This window comes from Danio aesculapii, chromosome 2 (genome assembly GCF_903798145.1).
Source record: "Danio aesculapii chromosome 2, fDanAes4.1, whole genome shotgun sequence".
Lineage (NCBI taxonomy): Eukaryota > Metazoa > Chordata > Actinopteri > Cypriniformes > Danionidae > Danio > Danio aesculapii.
The window spans coordinates 33,529,526-33,555,018 of NC_079436.1; the positions used below are offsets into that span (position 1 = coordinate 33,529,526).

General features: G+C 41.4%; 1 protein-coding gene across 1 annotated transcript; it reads right to left on the reverse strand.

Annotated features, from left to right (window-relative positions):
• Positions 1 to 190: 190 nt before the first annotated feature.
• On the reverse strand, positions 191 to 24,567 carry ptch2 (patched 2). The gene is given in 23 exon segments (XM_056477868.1): positions 191 to 373; positions 494 to 989; positions 1,080 to 1,470; positions 4,824 to 4,966; positions 5,053 to 5,190; positions 6,245 to 6,525; positions 6,631 to 6,811; positions 6,912 to 7,054; positions 7,800 to 7,835; positions 7,838 to 8,538; positions 8,636 to 8,754; positions 9,444 to 9,569; positions 9,686 to 9,778; positions 9,860 to 10,015; positions 10,124 to 10,255; positions 11,074 to 11,221; positions 11,879 to 12,000; positions 12,089 to 12,284; positions 14,275 to 14,366; positions 14,477 to 14,546; positions 14,640 to 14,829; positions 22,361 to 22,553; positions 24,004 to 24,567. Coding segments are annotated over 23 exon segments (4,335 nt in total). The 5' UTR covers positions 24,157 to 24,567; the 3' UTR covers positions 191 to 338.
• Between the last annotated feature and the right edge of the window lie 926 nt (positions 24,568 to 25,493).

Sequence of the window (25,493 nt, forward strand, 5' to 3'; positions counted from 1 at the left end):
GTTATACAGCACATTTTAAAATAGTTTCCCTCTTTTAGTATATATATATATATATATATATATATATATATATATATATATATATATATATATATATATATATATATATATATATATATATATATATATATATATATATATATATATATATATATATATATATATATAATTCATAAATGTCTAAAAAGACCTTTTTTTAATAATTTCTTTAATAATATTCCTCTTTTCTGTGTGAGGTCTATGTACAGTTCAAGAGATAAAAGACACAGGGCTGGGGTTGGGAACTTCCCAAAACAGCCAGAGATTCCAGACAAAAGGATGTGGGGGCTGGTAGCAGTCTAGCAATCTTTGGCTGCTTGATTCCATGCACAACCTGTAACACATGCAAAAGATGGACATTAGTTATGACCAATAAAGAGAGCTGATTGTTTTTTTCATGACAAGCAAAAATACATATGTCTAGTTTTGGCAATTTAAATATAAAACTATTTACCTAGCATCTGGTTAGCTTCATGTGGGTCTTTTTCTGTGGAATTCAGATCTTGAAGTTCCAAAGAGTCTTTCTTATAATGTGTAGCTTTCCCATAGGTTTGAGAAGTCCTCTTAGAGTCATCAAAAGAGTCTGACTCATTATCCTCAAACCCTTCATGCATGTAACCCTGGTATGACCCCGGCAAACTGGGGTGCACTGCCACTGTCACAGAGGCTGTTGCTGTAACCATGGTGATGGCATTATTAGGGTGCTGCAATGCCCCAGACCTATGGGCTGGGGCTGTAGTCCTGTTTTGCTGCTGCCCTCTTCCCTGTTGTGGCCCTGGGCCACACTGAGTAGTCCTACGATGACAGTGGGTCCTGTCGGTAGGTAAATGTTGTTGCCTCTGCCCTTGGTCCTCATTTTTATTGTCCCACCGTTTGATCTGTGAACTGACGGAGTTAACAGCGTTTTGCTTAGACTCGCCGTTCTGTACTTCATGAAACGGTTTCACCACCTTAAAACAAGAAACAAGCATTACAAATGTGCTCGGTGCAGGCTACAGCACAAGCAGTTCACCTAATATTTTTCTGTAAGGTTGACTTACTGTGAGCTTAGGGAAGCTGGGGTTCTTGCTGGCTTCAAGCAGAATATGAGAGGTTGGAGGTTGAGCTGGAGGTGTGATGTATGTGCTCCTGTCACAGTACTTGTATTCCTCCTCCCCGATGCCAGAGGTGGTCGTCGTTTCAGAATAGTACTCAGAGTCAGAGGTCTCAGAGAATGCCTGATGTGATGCCTTGGGGATGTGCCCTGCGTAGTACCCATGGTGGTTCATAGGAGGAGGCATGGGCTCAGGAGAGGGACTTTGCAAATGATTTGCGTTGTTAGCAGGTACAACCTCAGCTGGGGGGCCCATGAGTGAAAGAAGTACCGGAAGTAGCACCAAACCATTCAGGATCCCCAACAACGTCAGTATGGCCAGCACAGCAAAGAAGTATCTGTATAATAGAGGTACAAATGGAGAAAACATTAAAACTGAAGCAGCCCCCAAATATCAGCTGCATGTTAAAATGAGGAGAGGAAGGTGATATTGAAAAGTAACATGTTGCTTTTCTTGTCCATTGTTTCTTTCTCTACATTTCCTTTCCCTGCTTCCTTTCTTTTGGCGACCTGACAAGGCAGGAGAGAAATTCCTGGGTTCCATCTTCATAGCTAGTGCTCGCTTTCTCTCCCTCTGGGAGCCCTCATCTATCACCACTGCCCTGCCACTTCCTGAGGAGATGTGTTTATATTAGTGAGCAGATTCTATGCGTCAGAAATACTCACCCCTCACCATTGCTTTTCTCTCTCTGCTTTCTTCTCTCCCTCTGGTCTAAAAGCTGCCACTGCTGTTAATGTAATTTTCTCCTCAGGAACTTAATACCCCCTATTATTGAGATCCCATTTCACCCTGGCCAGGGCACACAACCTTTATGTTTACGCTGGGCAGGCAAGGGCAGACAGTTGCTTTCTACATTTTTCTTACTCCAACTCTATCTCCCTCCTTCTGGGCCACAACAAGCATGTCGCTTTAAGAGCTAATTATGCAACACTAGCTTGGAGATTTGTTAAAAGTCATTTCTTTCACATGTGCAATAAACTGTTTTATGCAAAACCTGCAAACTGATGCTTGAGTCCATCAACAAGAGTTCTTACAGTCAACAAGTATTGTGTGTGCAAAAGGGAATTTGTTAAGATCAATGCTAAAACAACATATTTTCTCAGTGGGGGCGACAAAAGCAGGAAACTCAATCCACTTATGAAGACTAGCAAAAAACACAACCCTCCACCTCTAGAGCCAAGAACATGGAGGCCTGGTTAGCACATCCACTAGCGGGTCTGGTCAAGCAGTGTGAATTGGTGCAGATTTTGCCGAATTGCTTTAAAGCTAGAAGTAGCATTGAAAATATATGTTTGAACAAAGGGGCCAAGGAAAAGTGTGGTGAATGAGGATTCCCAAGCATTAGCTCTTGGGAAAGCATTACATTTTAGTTGTAAAGGCTAACAACATAAGGCTGAGAAAAGCTTAAGTAGAATTTGTTCTTTACACAGGCTTGCGTGTTACCATGTAGGGCTCACTAATAGGCTGCAGAACTGTTAGGGTGTTTGTGCCTCTGCGCTTTAGCTCAGCATTGAGGGAGGGCTCTGATTCACCACAAGAAAGACAGTGCATGAGAAAATTAGAGAGCACTCCAGTTAAATGGTTACACAAAAAAGAGACAATTCAGCTGTTTTTGCTGTGGTTCAGACTTCTGGAGGTAGAGGAACAGAATCTGGAATAAGTCTGGAATGTTCTTTTAACCTCCCACCCTCTGACCATTTTTGCTTCTGTCACATCTACAAGAACTTTGGATTTAGGAAAGAAAGAAGGAGGGGTAAAAGTTAATCTATATCTACTTGGAACATTCCAGACATACAGTGGAAACTGCTGTCCACTGACCCATCTCTGTCAATGATGCCATGTGTTTACTCTGGCTGTTTCAGAACCATCAAACAAATGTATAAAAAACTATTTAAAAGATTACAGGTCTGACCGTCATTGCACAAATGAAGTGTATTTTGGGTCTATTTTGGTTCAGTCTCTTCACAGCTCCATGTGGAACTGAGATCTGTACTGTATCACAGAACCTCTGGTTTTAAAAGACTATAATCACCTATTTTCAGACATTATGTACAGTCAGGGAGAGGTAATATTTAAATTGACCTCTAAAACCCAAATTTCCAAGGTGGCCTGTCAGGTCTGTGCATAAAATGCAGCACTACCAGAAACTCTGGTCAGAATTACATGCCACATTTAGACCAGAGACTGAGTTATGCTATGGGTTTCTCAGATGGAGACAAGTGAGTCTGCATTTGTTCCCTCTACTCCTTCCTTCCACTTTTCTGATGTCTGTTTCATTAACGTGAATCATCCATTTTGAGTGTGAACTATTTATTTCTCATATCTCTCAGTAGTGATGTCTGAAAACAGTAAGAAACAGTAGAATTACATAGTTTGAGTGACACTTTCATATGGGTTTAAGGAAGGGCAAAATCAACACCATTTGTAATGTTCAGTGAAAACATGAAGGTTTTTAAGAATGGGGAAAATCAGACAAAGAAGCCAAACATCTCTGGCTGCACTTATGCATCTTTTGTTAGTTAAAGGCTCTCATTCTGTCTGACGGTCCTGTATACATGAAAAGATTGGAAAAAGGGCGCATGTTTATTTTACTAAGTCAACATTCCGAAAGTGGAGCATGATTTATTTAAGGAGTAAAAAAAGAAAAAGAAAAAAAATGGGGGAAAAAAAGACTAAACCATCCATGGGCCCCGCCTGGGTTAGACCTCCAGAGTAGACCTAGTGTTAGGAATTCTGTTGTTTATATAAACTGTAATCTTTTCCATTCCATGTCAGGGGTTGGAAAGGGTGGCTCATTCTAAGAGGGGCCGCTGAGCTTGTTCTCCTGTTTATTCAGTGTCCCACAGCCAGGAGATGTTTACAGCAATGTATTTATGCTACTCCCCATCTAGAGGGCCAGACCTCTCTCTTTCTCTCTACATCTAAACAGGACCTCCCACCATGAATGCCCCAGTGCTGGCACACCACTTGAACCAAATGGTTTGTTCCAAACCAACCCCCAGTCCTTCTTCCAGCTTTGCCCACTGTCCTAAAGCAATATGCTCCAACACCCCCCTGCAGTTTCCTGGAGATCCATCCATACACTGCTCATATTTAAGTAAGTCTTTCATCGAATATGTGGGTGCTGTAAAAAATATGGCTCCTGATCATTTGTTTTTATTTTCAACTGTGTTGTGCTGTATCCTCTAACTAAGCCATTTTTATGTCATGGATCTGCATGAGGCATCTTTCAATGTTGTGGTTTGCTTTCAGCACACCCCTAATCCTTAAAAAAACATTTTATTTCAGCAAAGTAGGTATTAAAGCATGCAAACAAGCTACCCAAATGCAGAGGGCAGAGTGAGTTTACAACAAATTGATTGGACAGTTGACTGTGAGCAAGTGTGTGCGTGTTGAGTCACAGAGCAATGGGTTGTATATTTACATGTTTACAAGCAGCTGCTTCACTCCCTTGATCTTTCCTCCATTTGTTGTGCATTCAAGCAGCTCAATGATGTTTGTAAGTGTGTTGTGGTGGTCTAAGGGGAGTTAACCTCAAGACTGACAACACCAGGTGATAAAGAGACAAACATTACCACCTGTATCCTAAAGCCACATGGTCAACTATGTTCCTGCCTAAGGTCTGCCACCATTTCGAAAAACAGCATATGGGCTGACCTCAAAGACCTGCCAAAAGTGACAATCACTCACCTCATGATGAAGTCAAACTCTGAGCCGGCTAGCATAAGCACTCCCAAAAGAGTGGAGATGGCGCCGTCAATCACAGGAGCAAACATATGTTCCATAGCAACGGCTGAACGAGTGTTCCTGTCCCCAATGGCAGTTAGGAAACCCTACAACAGAGAGAATAAAACTGCTCTATTGAATTTCATAGGCAGAAATACAAATACTGATGAATTACAGTGCAAGATGCCCTTACCAGTGCAATGTGCACAGTAAATTCCACTCCAATACCAACAGAGGCTATAAGGATGACCACAGGAATAGCACTCAGCTTGATACCAATTAGGCCCATGATGCCAAAAAGTTCCACTGTCATCATGGCCAAAATAAAAACCTAAGGAGTAGAAGAACAGATCAGCATGTTAGGAACTGCATGAATAGTACTGTGCATAGAAATAGCTGTACATGAATCACAAAGCATAAATGGGCCTCACTGGGCCAATATCCTCTACATTTCACTGTCATCTGCCCCAGGTATCAGATTACATAATGGCCATGTCCTGGCCCCTTCTATGACTTCTCAGTTTCAGGGTTAGGGAAATGAGTGACCCTATGTGATAAAAGAGAATACAGATGATTTTGCGCTTGATTTCCTGGTGCAGCGTGGACCTCTGTGCCTTACTAATAATGAGAAACAATTTTTTTATACAATGAATAGGTAACTTGGATAATCTTTGCCCTGAAATCCTCTGATGTTAGCAGGGGTCCCAATTTGGTCATGCTTAAATTTACTATGGCCACATATAGGCTGTAAAACTGAAAATAACTGAGAATTTACTCAACTGCTTCAATAAAAAGTGAAATAAACTGTTTACATTTTTAAAAATAAATGGCATAAACATTAAATGAGTTTGACATATTCAAGCTGAATCTGAAATACATTTTATCCAAGGCCAATGGCCATTTCTAGTTCCGTTGCTTCATCATATTGCACTAAGGAGCACACCGGTCTGTGTGAAATGCCTTCTAGCCCCTGAAATAACTCACCCACCCTCTACCCCCACTACACCAAATCCCTGATGGATGGGTTTAGCAGGCCAAGGTCGTGACTGGGCAGATCCGTCCTGTCCCCAAATTTCTGGACAAAGGCAGTTGGAGGTAAAAGCCTTCAGGAGAGCTTTGAATTTCTTCTTTAGAAAGTCTTGCTGCACCCATTTGAATGACAAAAGAAATGAGGGGGAGAGTACGTATGTGCGTGACTGTGTATATATGTGTGTATGCAAGCAGCACCCTCTAGACAACCCACAAGGCCCTCCCTAAAAACTGCCCTGGTGGCAAAGTTATTGAGCTGTGTTGAGGGGATCAGGGGGAGCAAGAGAAATAAGAGAATAGGGGGATAGAATGAAAGGAGGTAGAAATGGATTAGAGTCAGAGGAAAGTAGACTTACAATGATGCCTGCGGTCCAGGGGTTGAGCAGGAGGATGGCACACACCAGGAAGGTGCAGGCAAGCACTACACTGATGGACAGTAGGAACCAGTGGCGCAGACCAATGTACTGTTCCCAAAACAAAAAGGGGTAGCCGTTGGGATAGTTCTTGATTCCCTGACGCATGAACTCTTCACAGATTGTGCGCACGCTCTCGATGGCTTCAATAAAGTCTGAGGCTTGTCTTAGTCCATTTAGGTAGAAAGGAAACTGTGCAAACTCTAGAGGCTCTGCTGCAGGGACTGAAAGAAACGAGAGATAATGCTGTTAAACATTAGGTATGACTTGTGAAACATGCATAAAATTATTTGACCACCTTTCTAATCTCATTGTCAGGGTCTACTTACTGCGAAGGTTCTCCCCAGTGGTGTCGTACTTATCATGGATCCACTCCCGAGGATGGGGGTAAAAGTTGGCTTGGGAGGCAGCATAGCCCAGTGGATCATTACTGACCCATACTGTCAGGTAGATATAAAAAACCTCTGGAGGAATAAGACCGTCCTCATCCACCAAACGGCGGGATGTGAGCTTTAAAAGAACCAAAATGTGAAAGTGTGAGTTTTGGAATCTATTTTGCAACTATTTTGAAGAGCTATTTAAGCTGAATCACCAACATTTGACTACATACCTGGCTGTAGTTGAAAGGTTCTTTCTTAGAGCCAGTTTGTATGAGAAGCTTGTAGGCCAGTGCTCCATCCTCTGTGCCATTGCGATAGCTGTCATAGGTGATTTTGCCAGCTTCCCAATCAGCATCAAAAGTGGCTTGCAGACCTGCAAGGAACATAGACATGTACAATTATACCAACTGTGAGAAACCATCCTGCTGTTTTATTCACAACTTTGATAGCTTTGATAGCATTGAGGATTGTTAAATTTACTCCTCCGATTTAATTCCAGTCATCACACACAAGCAGGCATATGAACCAAAACCCCCTCCCCTCACTGAGTTCTCCATCTTTCTGCCTGGTGTTGAATAAATGTGTGTGGGCTGAATAAACTAACCAGAGAAAGCCTTTCGTGCTCTCCAAATTACAAAGTCTGGCAACAGCTGAAAAACAGTTTCCACAACCATTCTGTAATTACAGAGATCTCCTCACAAGAAAAGGAAATAGCATAGGGGAGAAAGAGAGAGTCTTTCAACTACCTCCAGTTTCCACAGCCTTTCACAATAAATAGCTTCTTTTCAATTCACTGACTTTTAACTATTGTGGATTCACCTCACAGCTTAGCTCTCAATGTAAACCAATGTCAGCAGTGAGGTCACAAACAGCCTGAGATAACCCCTGACCCTTGCATAATCCTCTCTATGTCCAGGTGGGAGGAACACAAAAGAAGATGAAATGAACTTTCACTGAACTCTTTCTCTCACCTGCTGGTTTATGTGACACCAGTATTTTGTAGATACTGATATATCTTAACCCTTAAACATCACAATTGTGCAAAACAAGTTATATGCTGATTTTTTGTAATATAAGTAATAGTAAAATGCAGCACTTGCTGCCAAATTATAGCTTACCTTTGAGCCAATCCTGGAAGTAGTGCAGCCACATTCTGGAAGTTTGTGATTGCCATCCTTAACTACGTATTTAACAGAGTTGAAGGCATTATGAAGCTGCAGAAGCTGTCTTTGAGAACGGGCATAGTCAAAGCCATCCATGGTAACGAGGTACATGTTATAGAAGGAGAAGTATTTAAATTGAGCTGAAATGAATTCATACTCCTTTGTGTCTCTAGGGACAATATCAGTCAAATAAAGTCCATCGTGAACCATTGTGGTACCATAGAGGCTGAGGCTTAGAAGAGCCACAAAAACAACAACCACCACAGTTTTTGTTTCAGGCTTCAGCAACAGAGGGGCATACTTTTCTCTTGCAAAGCTTGACAAATTCCAGCGAAAGAAGGGAAGAGGCACACACTCACGGCCCTCTTTGGGCTCTTCCACCTGGGCTAGAAGGTCTCGGGTGGAGCTGGAAGTGGTGAAAACCTGAGAGCCATAAGGGTCAGTGGTAGGAGTTGGTGTAGATAGGACCATGGATGGAGGAGAGGTGGATATCTGGGAGGTGGGTGGCAAGATGGTGACAATATGCTGACCAGCTGCATCACATTGAGTGAAGGCCTGAACAGTGGTGGTAATGTGGGTGCTTGTGGTTATCGTGGAGCCTGTGTAGGTGGGGGTAGCTGGAGCACGCTGATGGTTGTCATTAGCATCTGAGAGCTCTTGAGGCTGGATTTGAATGACCCGAGATGAACAGGGACTGGAGGAAATAAAACAAGAATGCACACCTTTAGCATTAAAGATTTCCATTATTAAGGAAAACTGGATAAAATAATAGGACAGTACATCCTAATTACCTGTAGAAACAGCACAGGATGTCCAGTCTTTTGTCCTCTCGTCTATGCAGGTCCAAACTCAGAATGGCAGGGAATATCAGCAAAACCATAGCAAAGTTAAAGACCACCACAACAGCCGCCTGAAATAAAAATGAGAGAGAAAAGAGACTTCAGGGTAGAGGCCAAATCTTTTCGTTCATGAGTTCTACATTGCCACCCGACTCCACAGCTGCTGTCTGAACTTGAGAAAAAACACACTGCATTCAGGATCCCTCGCTGTTTTAGTGCTTCGGATTGAATTCCAGAAACTAAAATATGCACCCTAAATCAACCAGCAATCCCCTCCCCCATCACTTCACAAATAGTCAACAATCCAGAGAAAGGGGACTCCCAAGGTCACAGCGAGTCTGAGCAGAACCCCCCCTCCCCAACTCTATCAACCTCAAACAGACATTTTATTCCATATCATTACAGCGCAGACCACCCAGGGTTAGCCTGGGGAGATCAGAGAAGCACAGGCTGATGGCTGGGTGATATACTGATATTTTCCCTCATCTTATTACCTCTCTCTTGGTATCCCCTAACCACCTGAAATCCAGGCAGTGATTTTAGATGAATGAAGGGGATCGACCATAAAATGGAGAGAGAATACGAAAACGTAAAACAACAAAGGCCAGCCTTACTTTAAATTAAGGTTGACTGCTCATTTATAAGAGTGACCTTTCACTGTCCTATTCTGTGAGTAACCAGTCCTGCAAGTCATTCTGAATAGACATGACAGCGCACAATGGTTAATGACATGCATCACAAACAAAATACTCTCTTATACCTGAAGTGAGAAGGCCCGAAGAGCAGGAATAGGCACTAGAGCTGCCATGAAGAAAGCAATCATGTTATTAATTGAGGTGAGAGCCACACTGGTGCCAGTTCTTCTCAAGCAGTCACCTGTCCTCTCCTATGGAGATAAATAGAAAAAATGAGCTGTGATCTTCAGCAGCAACAACAGAAAGTCTAAGCAACATTCTCAGGGCTTAGAAGTCATGATCCAGAGCATGTTCATGCGATACTTGCCTTAAATGGGATGTTGGATCGGGTCTCTGTGAAGGAATGAGCCAACAAGAACATGTCATCAACTCCAATGCCCAAGGCTAGAAATGGTAGCACCTGTGGAGAAACACAAATTTCTGAGTTACAGCCAAGCCCTGAGGGTGGGTGTGAATTTAAGAGGTTTAGGTGTGTTTTCACCTGTGTGGTGGCAGCATTAAAGGACAGTCCCAACAGTGAACACAGTCCAAGTCCTGCAGCCACAGATAGAGCAACTAGCAGTACTCCTGCCAGCCCTACAGCACCCTGAGACTTAGCACAGTCCCAGCGCAGCATGGTCACGCATGCGTATGCCAGCTGTGCATGAAAAGGTATATGTAAGAGAATTGCTCCACACATATGGAGACATGCTTATCACATTTTCATTAGCTTTAACTAGAGCAGCTACAGTAATGGATGTCTTACCATGAGCAGATAACCACCTGCCACCCTGATTACGCTGACGTCAGAGAAAGATTTCATGATGTCATTAAGAGTGGTTGTAGAGAAAGCAAAAGCATTGGAGGAAGAGTTCTGAGGAATGCTCCCATGAACAACCTAGAAACAAATTCAAAATATGAACATCAATCCAGAGTAAGAGAATTTATCCATTATTTGGATTAGACAGCTATATGTGTCTAAAATACTTTACATGACTTGTGAGTAAAGTATCTTAATGTAGCATTGTGTGTTTACAGTAAACTTATTGCAGAACTTAAATTACTTCTTCTGACAAGTTACATAAATATTTTTTTCTGTGGGGCATACCATTATCCACCTCATATTTTATACTAATAACACACAAACAAGATAGCACAAGATCCTATGAAGCTTGACAAGTGAGAAATAATGAGCACAGATGCCAAAGGGTAGAGGTCAAATGGATCAGATGAGATCACATGGTGTCTCAGGCTACTCCATCAGCACCATGAATGGCCGACAACCTTAAGGTGAAAGGAATACCCCTGCATTTTGTTTTTACAGTGCTCTATCTCCCAGAACTCATTTGACTTAACTTTCCTCTCTCGTGATCTCTTTCTAAAGCATTACTGGAGGCTCTTCTTCTCTCTCTCAAATTCTCCCTCACTTTCAGTAAGTGTGCTGGGTGTCAGTTATCGCAAAAACAGCTTGTTCCTATAACTGGGAGTCTGTCAGTGGCCTCCTAGGAGGACTCCGTTTACTAGGCAGCTGAGGATTGATGGAATTCAGGCAGACATTGCCATCCTCTGGTCTAGGGAAAACAACCCTCTTGCTCAACTTGTGACCTCCTACACTCTTTTTACCTTTCCACATCAGGCGGGAACCCTCTGTGGTCACTGAAACCATTCAGACCTCACAAAGTGACTGTGTGGGTGTGTTTTGAAAAAGGAAATTACCTCAACAAACTTCCTCTGCCAGGACTCCAAGATGGCGGTGGCTTTGTCCTCATTCCAGTTGATGTCATGGATCTCATAGTCATCTTTGAAGTGCTCATAGAGCTGTTTGGGACTCATGAGGAGGAACATTGTCTGAAGGGCCTCCGCACTGTTGGAGGAAATGCAGAGAGCTGAGTGAAATCAGACCATATAAACATGCATGTAACTAATGTGAGCATTAATAGAAAGAAGTTGTAATAATGACTGGAATAAGGTGTTTGGGCTGCAGTAAATAACTTGGTGTTAATCCTTCTTGGGCTGTAGTAAATAACATTAACACTGATGATTGATATTTGCACAATGTTCAAATGCTGTGTGAAGGTAAATGTACAGCTCTTCGCAGTGACCTTCATTTATCACAAATTAAACTTTGCACTGAAAATAAACCCAAGTGAGATTAAAGGTATAAACACATTTACTCTTCCTTTTGGTTTGTTTACTTTGTATCATATGCTTTCTTTTGTTGTGTTTTCAATTTCCTCTACTCTGCATTTTAGATCTGTCCATAGGTTATGTGGCTGTCCATCATGTTTAATTGGTCTTGCCTATGCTGAGGTCAGAGGTGGAAACTGATCCCTCTTCATGTAAGGAATTCCATGGATGTGTGAGGTTATTAGGAGTCAGAAAGATTCCTCCCTCTCTCTCCACCTCTGTCTCTTTCTGGTTTTCTCTCTCACTTTCTTTCTTGTAAGGGCCTCCTAAGAGAGGCCCACCCACATACCCCCACCTCTTGCTGCTCCTCCTTTCTTCCCCCCTTCTTTCTCACCTCTGCAAGGCATTCTGGGAGTCCTTTACGCTTTCACCCAGGATCAGCTCCTCCTGCCAGTGCATGAACTTCTTGGAGAAACCATGGCAACCACCCTGAAGTTCAGCAGCAATATCAGGGACCTACATAAGATATAGACGACACATTTAATGCAATATACAGACCCAGATTAATAAGATATAGTTATATGCATTACAACACTGTACCCACCTGCCATGGGTCCTTATTAGGGGCACTGTGAGGGCAGTCTGTGTCACTGGGATCTAAGCATGGACGGTTCATATAGGCATGGCCCACCTGAGCTTTATCCAGCATCTCTCGAAATCCTTCTAGAGATGTAAACTGGCTTAACTCCTCCATTAGCTTGAGGGGATCCAGATTCATCCACTGAATGTCAGGCATGCCCCTATGCCAGGAAATAACAAAATTGAAACACATTTCAATCAATCTAGCAGCTATAATACTGATAATTCTTTAACTTTTTCGAAAGATAGAGCATTTTCAAAGCAATCCCCTTCCATTCCCTGAACTGCTTTTCTGAGCCTGCAGGCACCAGACCCTCCCTGGTGGAGGCAGACTACAGATGCTGCATAAAGTAGCGTTTATTATCCTGTTACACGGAGGGGCATAATATGCTGGCGGTCTACAGGCTGCTGTCTCTTAACTCTGTGCATCGAGTCATAACAATTACCTCTGCCTCTACAACATCTTGATAAGGATGAAGGCGGGCAAAGGGTATGCTGGGAAGGGCTGTGCTGAATGTCTTGAAAGCCCAGTTTTTTCAACCCCTCAGCCTGCAGGTTTAAATCTATCTTCTCTCAGTTGGTGGGTATTAAGTGGATTGTTGTCTGTTGATGTGCCAAGGACGAATTCTTTATGTGTAGTTGTGTTACAGTGGGACTGTTTTGGACTGATTTGTTAAAAGTAGAACACGTCAGCACATTCTGGAGAACATTAATAAACACAAGAGTGTAGACTGGTAAAATTTGTACATTACTAAAGCCTTATTAAACTAATATATAATAAGGAAACAAAACACTTACAATCATCTGTAGCTCAAAACAATCCCAAGTAAAATGTCAACGAACTTAGAGTAATACCCTCTGAGTGAGAGGGGGCTTTTATCATGATGACTGTTTGTGGGTAAAGAATAAAAGTGAATAGTGTCCCAACTCTAGGCCCAATCTCACTCCAATAACTCATGAAGAGTAGCTTCAAATAAAGCAGGTCCTCTCCCATTCCCACATACCAAGCGCCTTTGCTCCTGCTTGCAAAGAGAGTCTCCTTTATCTCCTATTTTTTTGCTTGAGTGAACCAGCCTGGGCCCTTTTGTTTTTCCATAGATTGCTGGTCTTTGTTCCCTCAAGTTTTTTCTCCCTCACTCACTCTCTCCCTCCCTTTCTCTCTCTGTCTCACTCTCGCTCTTTTCCCTTTAGACGAAAAAAAAAAAACAGCTGAACTGAAGCGGAAGCTTGAGAGGACATTAGCCTCCATGGCTAACTCAAGCCCAAAGAGAAATCACAATAAATAACCAAATATTTTTAGAAGCCACTCATCATTTTTTTGTCTTGCATGAAATAGGAAAAAAATTAACTGTCAATTACTCACCAATAAAATTTTAAAGATGTTTTTAGGAGGGGGATGCAGAGTGGGATGGGTGGCAGTGTAAACTACAATGTCTAACGTCCACAGTTAATTTCTCCCACTTTTTCCTCTCATTCTCTTTGAGCCCACGACTTGAATAATGCCCATTTTATTTGTTGGACAACTTACAGCTCCAAGCCTGGGCGATTACCATGAGAATGCACAGTGTTACCCAGTGCTGACAAAGCCAGGCCCCCTCCAGGGCCCCCTCACTGATGGACACTCACTCGTAAACTGAAAGAATGCTTACCATTGTCTGACCCAAAGGCTCCCCTGCACCCCCATCCTTCCCTCTTACCCACCCAGTAGCAGTCATCTCTCTCCCTCCCTCTTCTCTATGTCCCCTTTCCATAAGGGCTTCTTCAAGCTGGGGGATTGGGTGGTGGAACAGGGTGCAGGATTAGAAATTGTCCTGTAAAGTCCCCTCACCACACCGATGACAGCTCAAACCCCAGTGATGACGGAACCAGGCTTTGGCTTACCAAAAGACTAAATAGAGCTTTTGCTAGGGCCTTGATGTCAGAGTATGTCGAAGACAGCACCATTTTGGTTGAAGGTAAAGCCCAATTGTTATAGAAGCGTGCGTTATATAAGGGAGGGGGGACAAGTGTTTTAAAGCCAAAGTTAAGACACGGAACCTTGTGCTATGGTTAATTTTGGTCCCTAAAGATTAAAAATGGTCCCGTGAACTCTTGGTGTCTTCATTTTAAAAATGTGGCTATATATTAATTAAGATTAATCAGAATGCTTACGGTAAGTAGGCAGAGCCTCCCTGCAACTTGGAGCCTTCCCAAAAGCAGTCCAAAGGAGTCACAATCATGCAGGGGAAAAGCTTATCAATCATCTGTAAAGAAATAGTATATCATCTTTAAAGAAAATGTTATGGTACAGAACAAAACAAAGTTATAAAAAACTACAACAGCTAGGACTAAGCAAACAGTGAATAATTCTTACCCTTTCAATCATGACATTTTCTATAATTGGAACTCCAGATTTGAAGCAGATTTTATTAAGGTCCCAAGATCTGTGGGTAGAAATTGTACAAGCACATGTTAAAATTTTTTTGTGTTTGTAAGCATTTGAATTTTTCTGTATTCATGCTTGTGGTTGTACTCACTTTCCATAAAGAGACACTTGAACTTTGCTGGCTGACAGAGCTGCCTCCAGGTGGAGCAGCAATGCCTCCCTGGTAAGAATATTAGTTCCTTCCTGTTTGGGTGTCTGTATCAGCATCTGTGAGGTGAATACTGACTCCTCTCCTTGCTTCTCTTTTGTGTAGCGTAACTCTTTGCTCACCCGACTGCCAGCTGAGACAGAGAGAAAACAAGGTATTTTTCAACATTGACGAAAGGATACACCTTTGTGGTCATGAAAATTATATTCCTGTTGACTGTCAGCCAGACAAACTGCGCTATGTTGTTACTGCACAGTACAATGTTAATGGTCAGATTGCAACAATCAGTACATTAAAGAAACAACCATGGTCCTCAGGAAGATGTTAATGTCATAATTAAGCCCCAACTTAACCTTCAATTAAACTCACTAAAGATTTCATTCCCTTGTGTACACTTCACAACTAATCCCAGAAACAGATGTGTTGATCACATTTGTGTCTTTAGCACACATTGTGACATGGTCCACACTTTTACAGTCTAACCAGCCTTTGCAAAATGCCCCATAAATACTCCTATGTGGTTATCTAAAAACTGACAGAAAATCTTTGCTGGGTCAATCTTCTCACTAGCATTTTAATTAATGGCTCACCTGCCTAAGATCCCTCATGAATTTGGGTCTTGATCTACAGGTCACCTTGCCTGTATCCAAGATGTGAGAAGGAAAGAAAAGGGATGGGAGTAAGGCAGAAGAGTAGAGACAGAATACTGTTCATGTGGTATGTTGATTTGGGATGAAAAGCATCAAAGAGTGCAGAGGAAACTCTGGAGTCCAGCCCCCTAATTAACGGAGGCGGTGATGAAAAGAGGACGCAGGGTAACTGCAGCTATGCCAAATGCACATGAAACACACCGGCCCAGATCAGAGAATGTCCGTCTACCCCTCCATGTCCCAATGCATGATGACAAGCCTGCAGTGGCTGGCTGAGCCCACCGAGCCACTTTTCCTCCTCAGCAAATCTCACTGCCTCCCTCAGTTAATTGAGTGAGGGAGTGGAAATGAAAGACAGTAGAGGGGTACTGTTCTTGTCAGGAGTAGCCCACAGCTTTGTAAGTGGCTTGGGCATCTTTTAACAACAATCTTTTAACACGAAAGGTTTTGATTAATGAAAGAAAAGACTGCATAGAAACAAAGAAATTGCATCACAAATCTAAAAAAAAGGACACGTGACTTGTTGCCCTGAAGCATGCAACCTGATGCATCCATTCCTGATGCATCAACTTCCTGGTTCCATTCATGCCGCTAGCAGGTTACATAAACACATTACTTCAAAACTGAAGTTCTTTACAAACTGCAAACATGCATTTGTGTCGGCCTACAGACAGCATGTTCATATTTAATGCATTCAGGCATCTGCAGGAATTGAGCTCCAATCCTTGGGCCTGTAATTACAGGGGCTCCTGAAGTAAATTATAGCTATTTGTGTCTGGTTCCTCCCATCTGGACCACCCAGCTAGGGACCGAGTGGGCCCCGCCGCTCAGTCACCACTCCACTCAGCCACTCTCCAGATGGGAGCTTTGCTCTGTTCTCTCGGCTCGCTGCTGCCTTACACTTAAAGAGACAGGCACACAAATATTTCACAGCCAAAAACATAATGTCAGAGGGGTAAAAATTACTTTAATCCACAAGAGTGACTACGGATGTACAGTTTAGGTTCAAACTGCTATAACTGTCAAAAACATAGGCTATGGAAGTTTCAAAGTGCTTATATTTGTTTTCATTTTCTGGCACTAGAACAGGGCAACAATGGTTATATATTTTATGTAAATATAAAACAAAGAATAAACACCTAAATTACAGCAGACTAAAGTTGTGTAATATTGAACTGACAATATTCCTACATAGAACTCACTATCTCCCAAACAGAGGCCCTCCCTCCTCTGTTGTCCTTCATTTTTCACAGCCTTGGGGGTGACATCACCATCACAGGCCAATTATCCACGAGGAGGGTCCAACCAGTGTTCCCCGACATAGCCGGAAAGGAACAAGCCTCAATGTCTCATAGGTTAGACAGTTGTGTGGCAAATTAGGTGTAATGCTATAGCGCATAAAATGCAAAAATCTGTTTAATTAATGCTCTGCGCTCACTGGCTGAAGCACAATGGTAGTGAGCCTCGTGAAGTTTGTCTCAAGGTCCCACCCAGGAGCAGACCAACCAAATGAGCTGGTGTGAGTGGGTTCCCTCCCAGTGGGCAGTATGGAAAGTGACATGTAATTAACTATGGAGAAGTAGCCCCCTGCTCCCTGGTGTCACCCTACCAGTGCACCCTGTCATCTCCAATCTCACTCATGAACATATTGCCTTCAACTAACCTAAAATAGGTTACTACTATGTTGATGCATAAAGCAGTGTAAAATATGTGGTAAACATATAAAAGGTAAGGAGGAAATGCAAAATAAAAACATTATAGCAATATTTGTTATAATAAAGACTGTGCTAAAATAAACATAATTTAAAATATGTTACTGTCCACTCTTTGAGTTATTGCATGTGGTGCAGTAGCAAAGAGCAGCGAGGTCTGAAACCCAGTGCTTTCTCCATTAGGACAGGCCACCTTCAAAGTGTTGTGGTCCAGATTAGAGGGATTAAGAGGCTTCTGAAAGGACTCATGCTGTTCTGGAGGAAGTCCCACAAGGAAGAGTGCTGAAAGAGACATTTTTACCTGTTTTCACCACCCAAGAAATCCCAAGAGCACAGATGCGCAGTTGGGTGCCAATGCATGCCCAAGCTCAGACTCAAGTATTCACTTACTCTTTTTCCGTTCCTCTTATTTTCTCCCACACAAATTAGTATATGAAACCTCCAAGAACAAAACAAGCTGGTTTAGCTTTTTTCCCTGGGTCTGTCAAGCCCCGATAATGTCCATTCCAAGCTTTTTGTTAGAAATTTTCTTCCTCTTCTTTCTAGCTGCATTAGACAAGAAGGATAGATTTGGCTCAAGTGCAAATCTTTTTAAAACATTTCAGCTTCACAGCAACTCTTAATCAAAAGGAGTCTCAATAGCTTGACCATGACTGAGAGAACCACCCCATCTAGCCCCAATACAGTGGCAGATGGAGAATGCTCCACCTCTGCCTCTGTGAGCGCTAGCTCAAGGCCACCAAAAGACTCAATGCATGTCTTTGTCATTTTCAGTCACTTTTTGTTGTTTCCCAACAAACAGGAAAAAAAAGAGACACTCACTTCAAAATCAACTGGACATATTTTTTCCTGCAAAAAAAAAAAAAAAATACAAAAGAGAAGGAAAAGCGAGCTTGTCTATGCATGTGAAATATATGCATGACCTTCTGAACATCTCTCTGACATAACTTTAGGCGAGGGTGATAAAATATGACACAAACATTTTGCATTGTAACTCTCCAAATGACAGATGCAAAAATTAGAAAATGAATCAAGATGGCTCAAGCTTTGGAGCTAGCATTTATTCAGACCTGATACTTCTGTCAGCATTGACATAAATTTCCTCCGGTTCTGGCATTTAGGTCCTGGCCATTTCCATATGTATAGCCTTCCCTGTACTAATTATGCTAATCAGCCCTAGTGTTGGCTGCTGTGAAAAATACCCACATTAAGCACTCCACTGGCTGCTAATGCAGCTTAATGTGTGGTTGAAACATACATTCATCCCATGGTGAAAGGCAAAATTTTTCCACGTTGTTGGTTTCATTCAAACTGGAAATGAATTTATTGAGCCCAGAAACCATTTCTTTTCCACCACGTACCAAGAAAATGTTTTTTTTTTACCCTAACCAAAAGGACAAACTGTTGAGGAGGACAAAAAAGGACTTTTTTCTCAAAAAAATTACCAGTTTCTTTTTTTTTCACATGGATCAAAGGCAATGACCCTCATTGGACTCAATGTAAGAAATACTGTCAGAATCGGACATCAAGACAGGCAGCTTCTTCAGAGCTTGGACTCCACTTGTGACTGATGTGTTGTTCTAGTAAGATCAGCTTAACAATATATATAAAAAGTGTAATCTAGGATCTCTGCCATGGAGTTAGACCTCAATTTGTTTCTCTGGACATGCTGCCAATGTTAGCTGGACCTTAGATATGAAAACTTGTTCTTTTGCTGTACCGAGAGCCTCTGAAACCATCATGCTATTAACCACCTAATATTTAAAAAACAAGTGCTATGCCATACAAACTTATCAAGATGAAAGAATGAAAAGTGAGTAAAGCCTTAATTGGCAATGCTCTGATTTGGGGTAGAAAGTTGCTAAACTTTGAAAAAAGGATGCATTCAGCTCATATGGCTCTTGAGTAATGGGGGCTGGAGGCCGGCCTATGTGAGGTGGGGGGTGGAAACAGGGGGTTGAAGTAAACATTTTCAACTGACCCAGGTTGACTCTGGCCTTGTTTGTACTTTCTACTGGTGAGGTCTAAGTCTCGGCAGTTAGAGTTTATTTATGTAGCTGGGGTGCTGCGGCTTGCTATTCACCTCCAATAATGCTTCATAGAGCTTTCTTTCTTTTGAATCCAGCACCAGCACTGGAAGACTGTGTATTTTCTAATGAATTATTACATTTACCTTGCATTTCTTTTTCTTTTTCTGTTTGTTAGCTTAGATAACTAGTCCTAACACTCAAGGGTCCACATGTGTCCGTGAATCCTGGGCTTGTGCTGGTTCCCTCAACTTACATGCATGTGGACAAGGTCATTCATGCAGTTTGTATATGTTCTTTATTTCTCTCATCTGCTGCCTGGTGGCTTCATACAGCTCAAGCACGCCTGCTACCCAGATATCACTGCACACATTTGAGTTATGTTTGTACAGCTTGTCTGTGTGTACACGTCTGTCAGGCACACTGAAATCGTGTCAAAACGGATGAGAAAAATTAAGTTACGACTGTATATGAGAACATAAACATGTCCATCTGTTTAAAAAAGTTTGCCGTTTGTTTAGCCCGGCACACATTTTTGCAATGACCGTTAAATGGCAACAATCCTTTTGGGAGGCAAGCATTACTCAAGCATATAATCACATATCAAAGTCTGCCTCTTTCACCCCACACAGACAGGCAACCTTTTTACTGACAAAGCTTTCCTCGTCCTTTACTCTAAAAAAGCTCAATCAATTATTCAAATCTGCACAATTAAAGCAAGATGTGGCACCACCCGGTCTGGTGTCAGAAACCAGATGAAATAACTTCAGCTCCTTTGAAAACACAACTTTCTCAATCTTTTCTCCTCTCTTAATTCTCCAAACAGATTCCCCTCTGCAATCTGACACTTCACATAAGGAGAAAACATGAAATCCAGTGTAATTTAAGGGTGTAGATGCTAGAGCGTTTCTTCTCCTACCAGCCCCCAAACCGTCATCCTACATTTCATTTTATTGCCTTTTTTCCTGTCTCTCTATGCAAGTACAATCATACTTTCCCAAGAATTAACCAACTACATAATGGGCTATTTCACAAAAAAATGTAAATGCAGTGATCATTTGCTTACTTGTGTTTTGTTTCAAACCACTATGACTTGTTTTGAAAATAACATGTTTTGAAGAATGTTTCAACTGTTTTTTGTTTATAAAATGAAATTAAGATGATGACAACATTGGCATACGACTTACAGGTTTAGTACATAAATTAATGTTCTCAATTTTTTACCAGTAAATGATTTTCAAGCAAGAAATCATCTCTCTGGTCTGGAAAGCCATAGCTTTATAAAAAAGAGATTATAATGATAGTGATAGTCATGCTAAAGCATACAATAATTTTACTTTCACAGATATAAACACACAAAAATATTGATGGGCCCTTGATGTTTTTAAAAAGTGCTTGTGGCACAACATACAAAACAATATTCTTAACAGTGTGTCTAAACTTAATTAAACCGTAGGTTATTTCTTATAAGGCACCTAAACACAAGGTTGCTACTTTTCACACATTGTTTGCTGGAAGGCGGAAGCAATTACGGGTGGCCCGGGTGGTCCCTAAGGACACGAACACTTGGTGGCCTGGGTGACATTTGGGTGGGGGCTAGAGCAGAGGTGAAGGAGGGACAGTTACTGCCTCAGGGCTAAGCAATGAGGAGGCATATGCTCCAAACTGCACAGCTGGGCAAGTGTGAGATCCACAGTCCCTGGTTGCCTTGCCATTCTTTATGGCTCCCCTTACACAACTTTGATTTGAATATTTATGAAGTAAAGTTTACAATAATAAACTACCGATCTATCTTTAAAATAGAGCAATGGCAAAGTCATTTTGTTATAATATGTTTTGGTTTGACAAGTCACTGGAAAGCCTTCTTGATATATGCAACTCTTTAGTAATCGCTAACAGCACCAGGGACCTTTTTAAATTCAATTCCCAATCACAAGACCCATTATAAAACTCTTTTGTTTGTCCCTGTGACTTTTTATGTGTATGTGTGCAGAAGTGAATGTGTGTGCCTGTGTGTGAGAACTAACCTCTCCTTGTTACCATACCACTTACTCCCCATTCAGCCCAGAGCAGCTTTGTCAATGGGCTATTGGGGGAAACAACGCAGGCAGAAACTTTAGAAACAGAGGCACTGCCTCTTAAAGGCACAGCGTTCCTTTTCAGCACTTTGGCGTTTCTCTCCAGGAGCCCCATGCTTTATGCCTGCTTTACATTAAAACACAAATTTCACTGACAACATCCGACAACTCCCTTCGATTTAAACTCCCATCTAACCGTTTCACCAGAGAACACAATTTCATATATCACTGCATTTACAGTACAGTATATATTTCACAAGTGATTATAATTTGTTTCTTGAGATGCTGAAAGCCATAATTTTTTGACTAAAGGACATATAGCTATATCAATGCCTGTATAAAAGTTTCTAGCTTTCTAGTTCTAACAGACCAATGCTGGGCTATTATAAGCAATATATTTGAAATCAAATTTCAAAAGTGTAAAATAACAACTCCTGTTGTGCATGAATGTGCACGTTGTGTGTGCGAGTGTGAAACAGGTGGGTAAACTTCAGCTGTATTCACGTTTTTGGTAAAGGGGGGTGCCTTTATTGTTGAATGGAATCCAAGAATAGTAAAGGACCACACAGCGAGCACGAGGGGGAGGGTCAGCACCTCAAAGATGGCTAACGATTCACACACAGCCCATCTGTGCAGGGGATCAGCAGTGTGGCGAAAGCCTAGGGGCTTAGAAGGAATTTGGCAGTGTGAAAACCAAATAAAGCTGCCTGAAAATGCACAGATAAGTGAGGTGCACGGAAAGGACGTCAAACGGGAAAGGGGAGAAAAAGAAAAACATCAAGCACAGCACCCAACGCAAACAATATAGGCTGATGGGGAGAGAACAAGAGAAGGCTTGCATGCGCTAGGAAAAAGAATGCTACGTGTGCGTGACAGGAGATATGGAATTCCAGAGGCCACGGTCTATGTCCGCTCAAAGATCCTGAGTCTTCATATCAGAAGCCCACACAAGGTCTGGGTCTATATCGTCCAACAACTACACCACAATCACATTTGCAATCAGTTAAGCTACGCTAAGGCAGTCAAATAGTTTGGAGAGTGAGTTGCACTAAAAAGGACTATGTCTGTTCTGACCCTACGTGAAGTAACATCAGCATTCAGCTCACAAATAACTTTGTTCATTCTAATCTACACACCAATCAGGCCCCAAAACCCACCCACACAGCGCATCTGTGAAACATGAAAGTTTGGACTCACCTTCCACCCATAGTTTCTCTATGTCTGTTTCAATGGCAGCGACCCGCAAACCAACAGACAGGGCTCCGAACACAAGAAGTCCAATGAAAAGCACTTTTCCACAGTGTCGCTGGATGTGACAGCCCAGAGAAAAGAGAAAAGCCTGGAACCTCGCCCGAATCCACAGTGGTGCTTTCTGTCCCACAGCTTTCCCCTGAGACACAAGAGAGGAACACTTATTCACATGTACAGTGATGCTGTTTCAGATCAGTTGTAACACACGGTGCCCTGCCAGGACAGTGAACTGTCATGACAACGCATGAATCAATATTTACAGGCGAGGTAATTTAACGATTTATTTACATTTTGTTCTTTGTTTGCTTCTAAATGAGACACTATTAGTTGTAGAATATGGAAAGTCGAAGGTATTTGGCCACAAAAACCAGCTAAATGTAAATAATAAAAACCATTTAGTTAATTGTGACAAATTTCTCAATTCACCCTAAACTGTATAAATGCATATCTTTTGCATATTATTTAACATGGTAACTGACATGAGTTTGAGAACTTCATAGAGCTGCTAAAATATGTTTTTATAACGTTCTATATCTTTGTTTTCAGCCAATATGCTTGTTGCAATAATTTCAGTAAATGTGGCAAATTTTCTTTTTTTTGTTTTTTTTGGCATTATTTGGAAAGTTCTAAAAAGTTCAATGAACTTGTTGCTTTCACGTTTAGCAGGTATAAACTGTTTAGAGTTAAATTGTTTATTGTTTAACTTTTGACCAAACATATGACAGGCCTGAGGTTTTTCATCTGGTCTGGATTCACTGCTCACAGTGGTATTAAGCACGATATTTAACTTATAATTATACTGTTTCACAGTTTATTACATTAATAATTATATTAAAACGCCATAAATGGTTTAGCCTTCAAAGTAAAACACATAGGACCATGCAACATTAGCTGGAATCTGTAAAACTTGCCTTACAGAACTGTTTAAAGATATTTTGTTTTTCTGTTATAACAGCAGCTTGCTACAAATACATTTTAATAATTTATTTTATAATCAAACATGTAAAGTGACATTTTGAAATGTCGCTAAGCTTTGGAACTACCTCACAAGTTTCCTGTAACTGGCAGTCCTAGCTACAGAATAACTGGACATGTTTTGGTTTCACTCATGGGAGATTTGACACATAGCCAAGCGTTCATGCGCTTCACTGATGCTTTGTCAGATCAAACTTAATCAGTGAATTCCTCAGCAGGACGCGCGCATTGTCAAACAAACACGCTATATTGTATCTAGACCCACCAGACTGAACACAGAGGCAGCCTTAAGGACTAGTTAAACGCGAAAAAGACTCAAAACGCGCAGAGTGAAGAGCTAAATGAATGGAGACTCTGCTCTCATTCATAGTCGTCGCTGTCCACACTCGCACTTTACTTTCTCTCCTAACATACGAACTGTTTTACCCCTGTATTTTTTCATTGGATTAAAAGAACTCACAATCCAAAACTAGGCTAAAGAAAGCCCTTAACAGGTCCCTGAAATACGAAAATATTAACACATATACTACGAAGAAAAACAAGGCGAGCGTGTGTGAGAGAGTCTGTCCTCTCTCTCTGTGTGTGTATTCCATGGGGGGGAAAGCGTTTGTCACCTTAGAAATCTGTTTTAAAGCAAAAGCGGCGTGGCAGTAACTGGGTCTCCGGAGGAGATCTGAGTTCACAGGCGGCGGAGAGCGTGTGTAACTTGGGGGTAAATCTCCAAAAACACCACCGGCCGGTCCCGGGTCTCTGGGATCCGAGGCCATAGTCCAAACGGGAGGCAGAAGAAGCGCTGAAGAAAGTTAAAGGCAAACGCGGCGCGTTAAACGGAGGCGATAATAATAATAATCCAAGATTCGCGATACGCGCATCCACCGGGTTCAACTTCAAGAAATATTCTCTAGTCTTTCCTTGAGCCAAAGTCTTCCAACTCCATCCCAACATTATGTGCGCGAATCCGTATAGATCCCTCGGTCTTCATTCGTCCAGCTATAGCGCGTAACTCGTTTTAAAGCAGAAGAAAGTGGCGAGCGGATTCCGCCAGTCTACCTCTGATCCTGTTGCAGTAACATTTGGAGAGGTAGCCCCTTTGCAAACCCTGAAAAGGGTGGTTTGATGGAAAAGTGCTCTGGTTCTCATTGGCCGAGGAAGAGGCAAATTACTTTGCAAACATCTCCTATTATTAGCTGCTAAGCAACAGCTCGCCAAAGTGGAGAGAGAGGGAGACCACCCAGGCGGAGCCCCTCACATCAACGCCGGGAGGGGGAAGTGCTGGAGCAGCTCTTTCACTGCACTGCTGCTCCGCTCCGCACATTCCCAATAGCTCAGCTCGTATTTTAACACGCTATCACACAGGCCATCTATTGATACTGCAGCCACACATTTCTTTTATGCTGACAGTCGGATGCAGAGGGAGACTTTACAGATTAATCTTCGCTGGCCTGATGCGTACTTAAAAAAAACAGAGAGCCGATAAAATAATTGATGAGATTATTAATACATCAAATTATTTCTTGACTAATTTCTATTATAACAAACATTAATAGAATATACTGATTTTGTAATGATGATAAAAAAAAACATATATGATGTTCTGTTTTCATAAAGCATATTAAATGCCAGAGTCTGCTTAATGTTTAAAACTACTTTTGTAAAAAAAAAAAAAAAAAAAAAAAAAAATATATATATATATATATATATATATATATATATATATATATATATATATATATATATATATATATATATATATATATATTGATGGATTTTTTAAATAAATGTAAAATAAATCTTGGTAAAGTAGAATTAAAAGATATTAAATGGCAAAGGAACAATGAATTAAAATTTAAGGCTGTATTATCATCCTTAAAAATAATGTTTTAATATATCAGTGAGTCAAAATGTTTGACTTATTTCTTAATGTAAACTATTTTTACACTCAAATTACATTTTAATGCGTTTTGTGTAAATGGTGCTTTTTATGACCAGAAAAAAAACTTTTACCCATATAATTCCTTTGCTGAGCGTGTACAAGAAAAGTATTCTGTGACAACACATTTTTGTGAGATAATATGAGATAATTAAAACTTTGATCAATTATTTT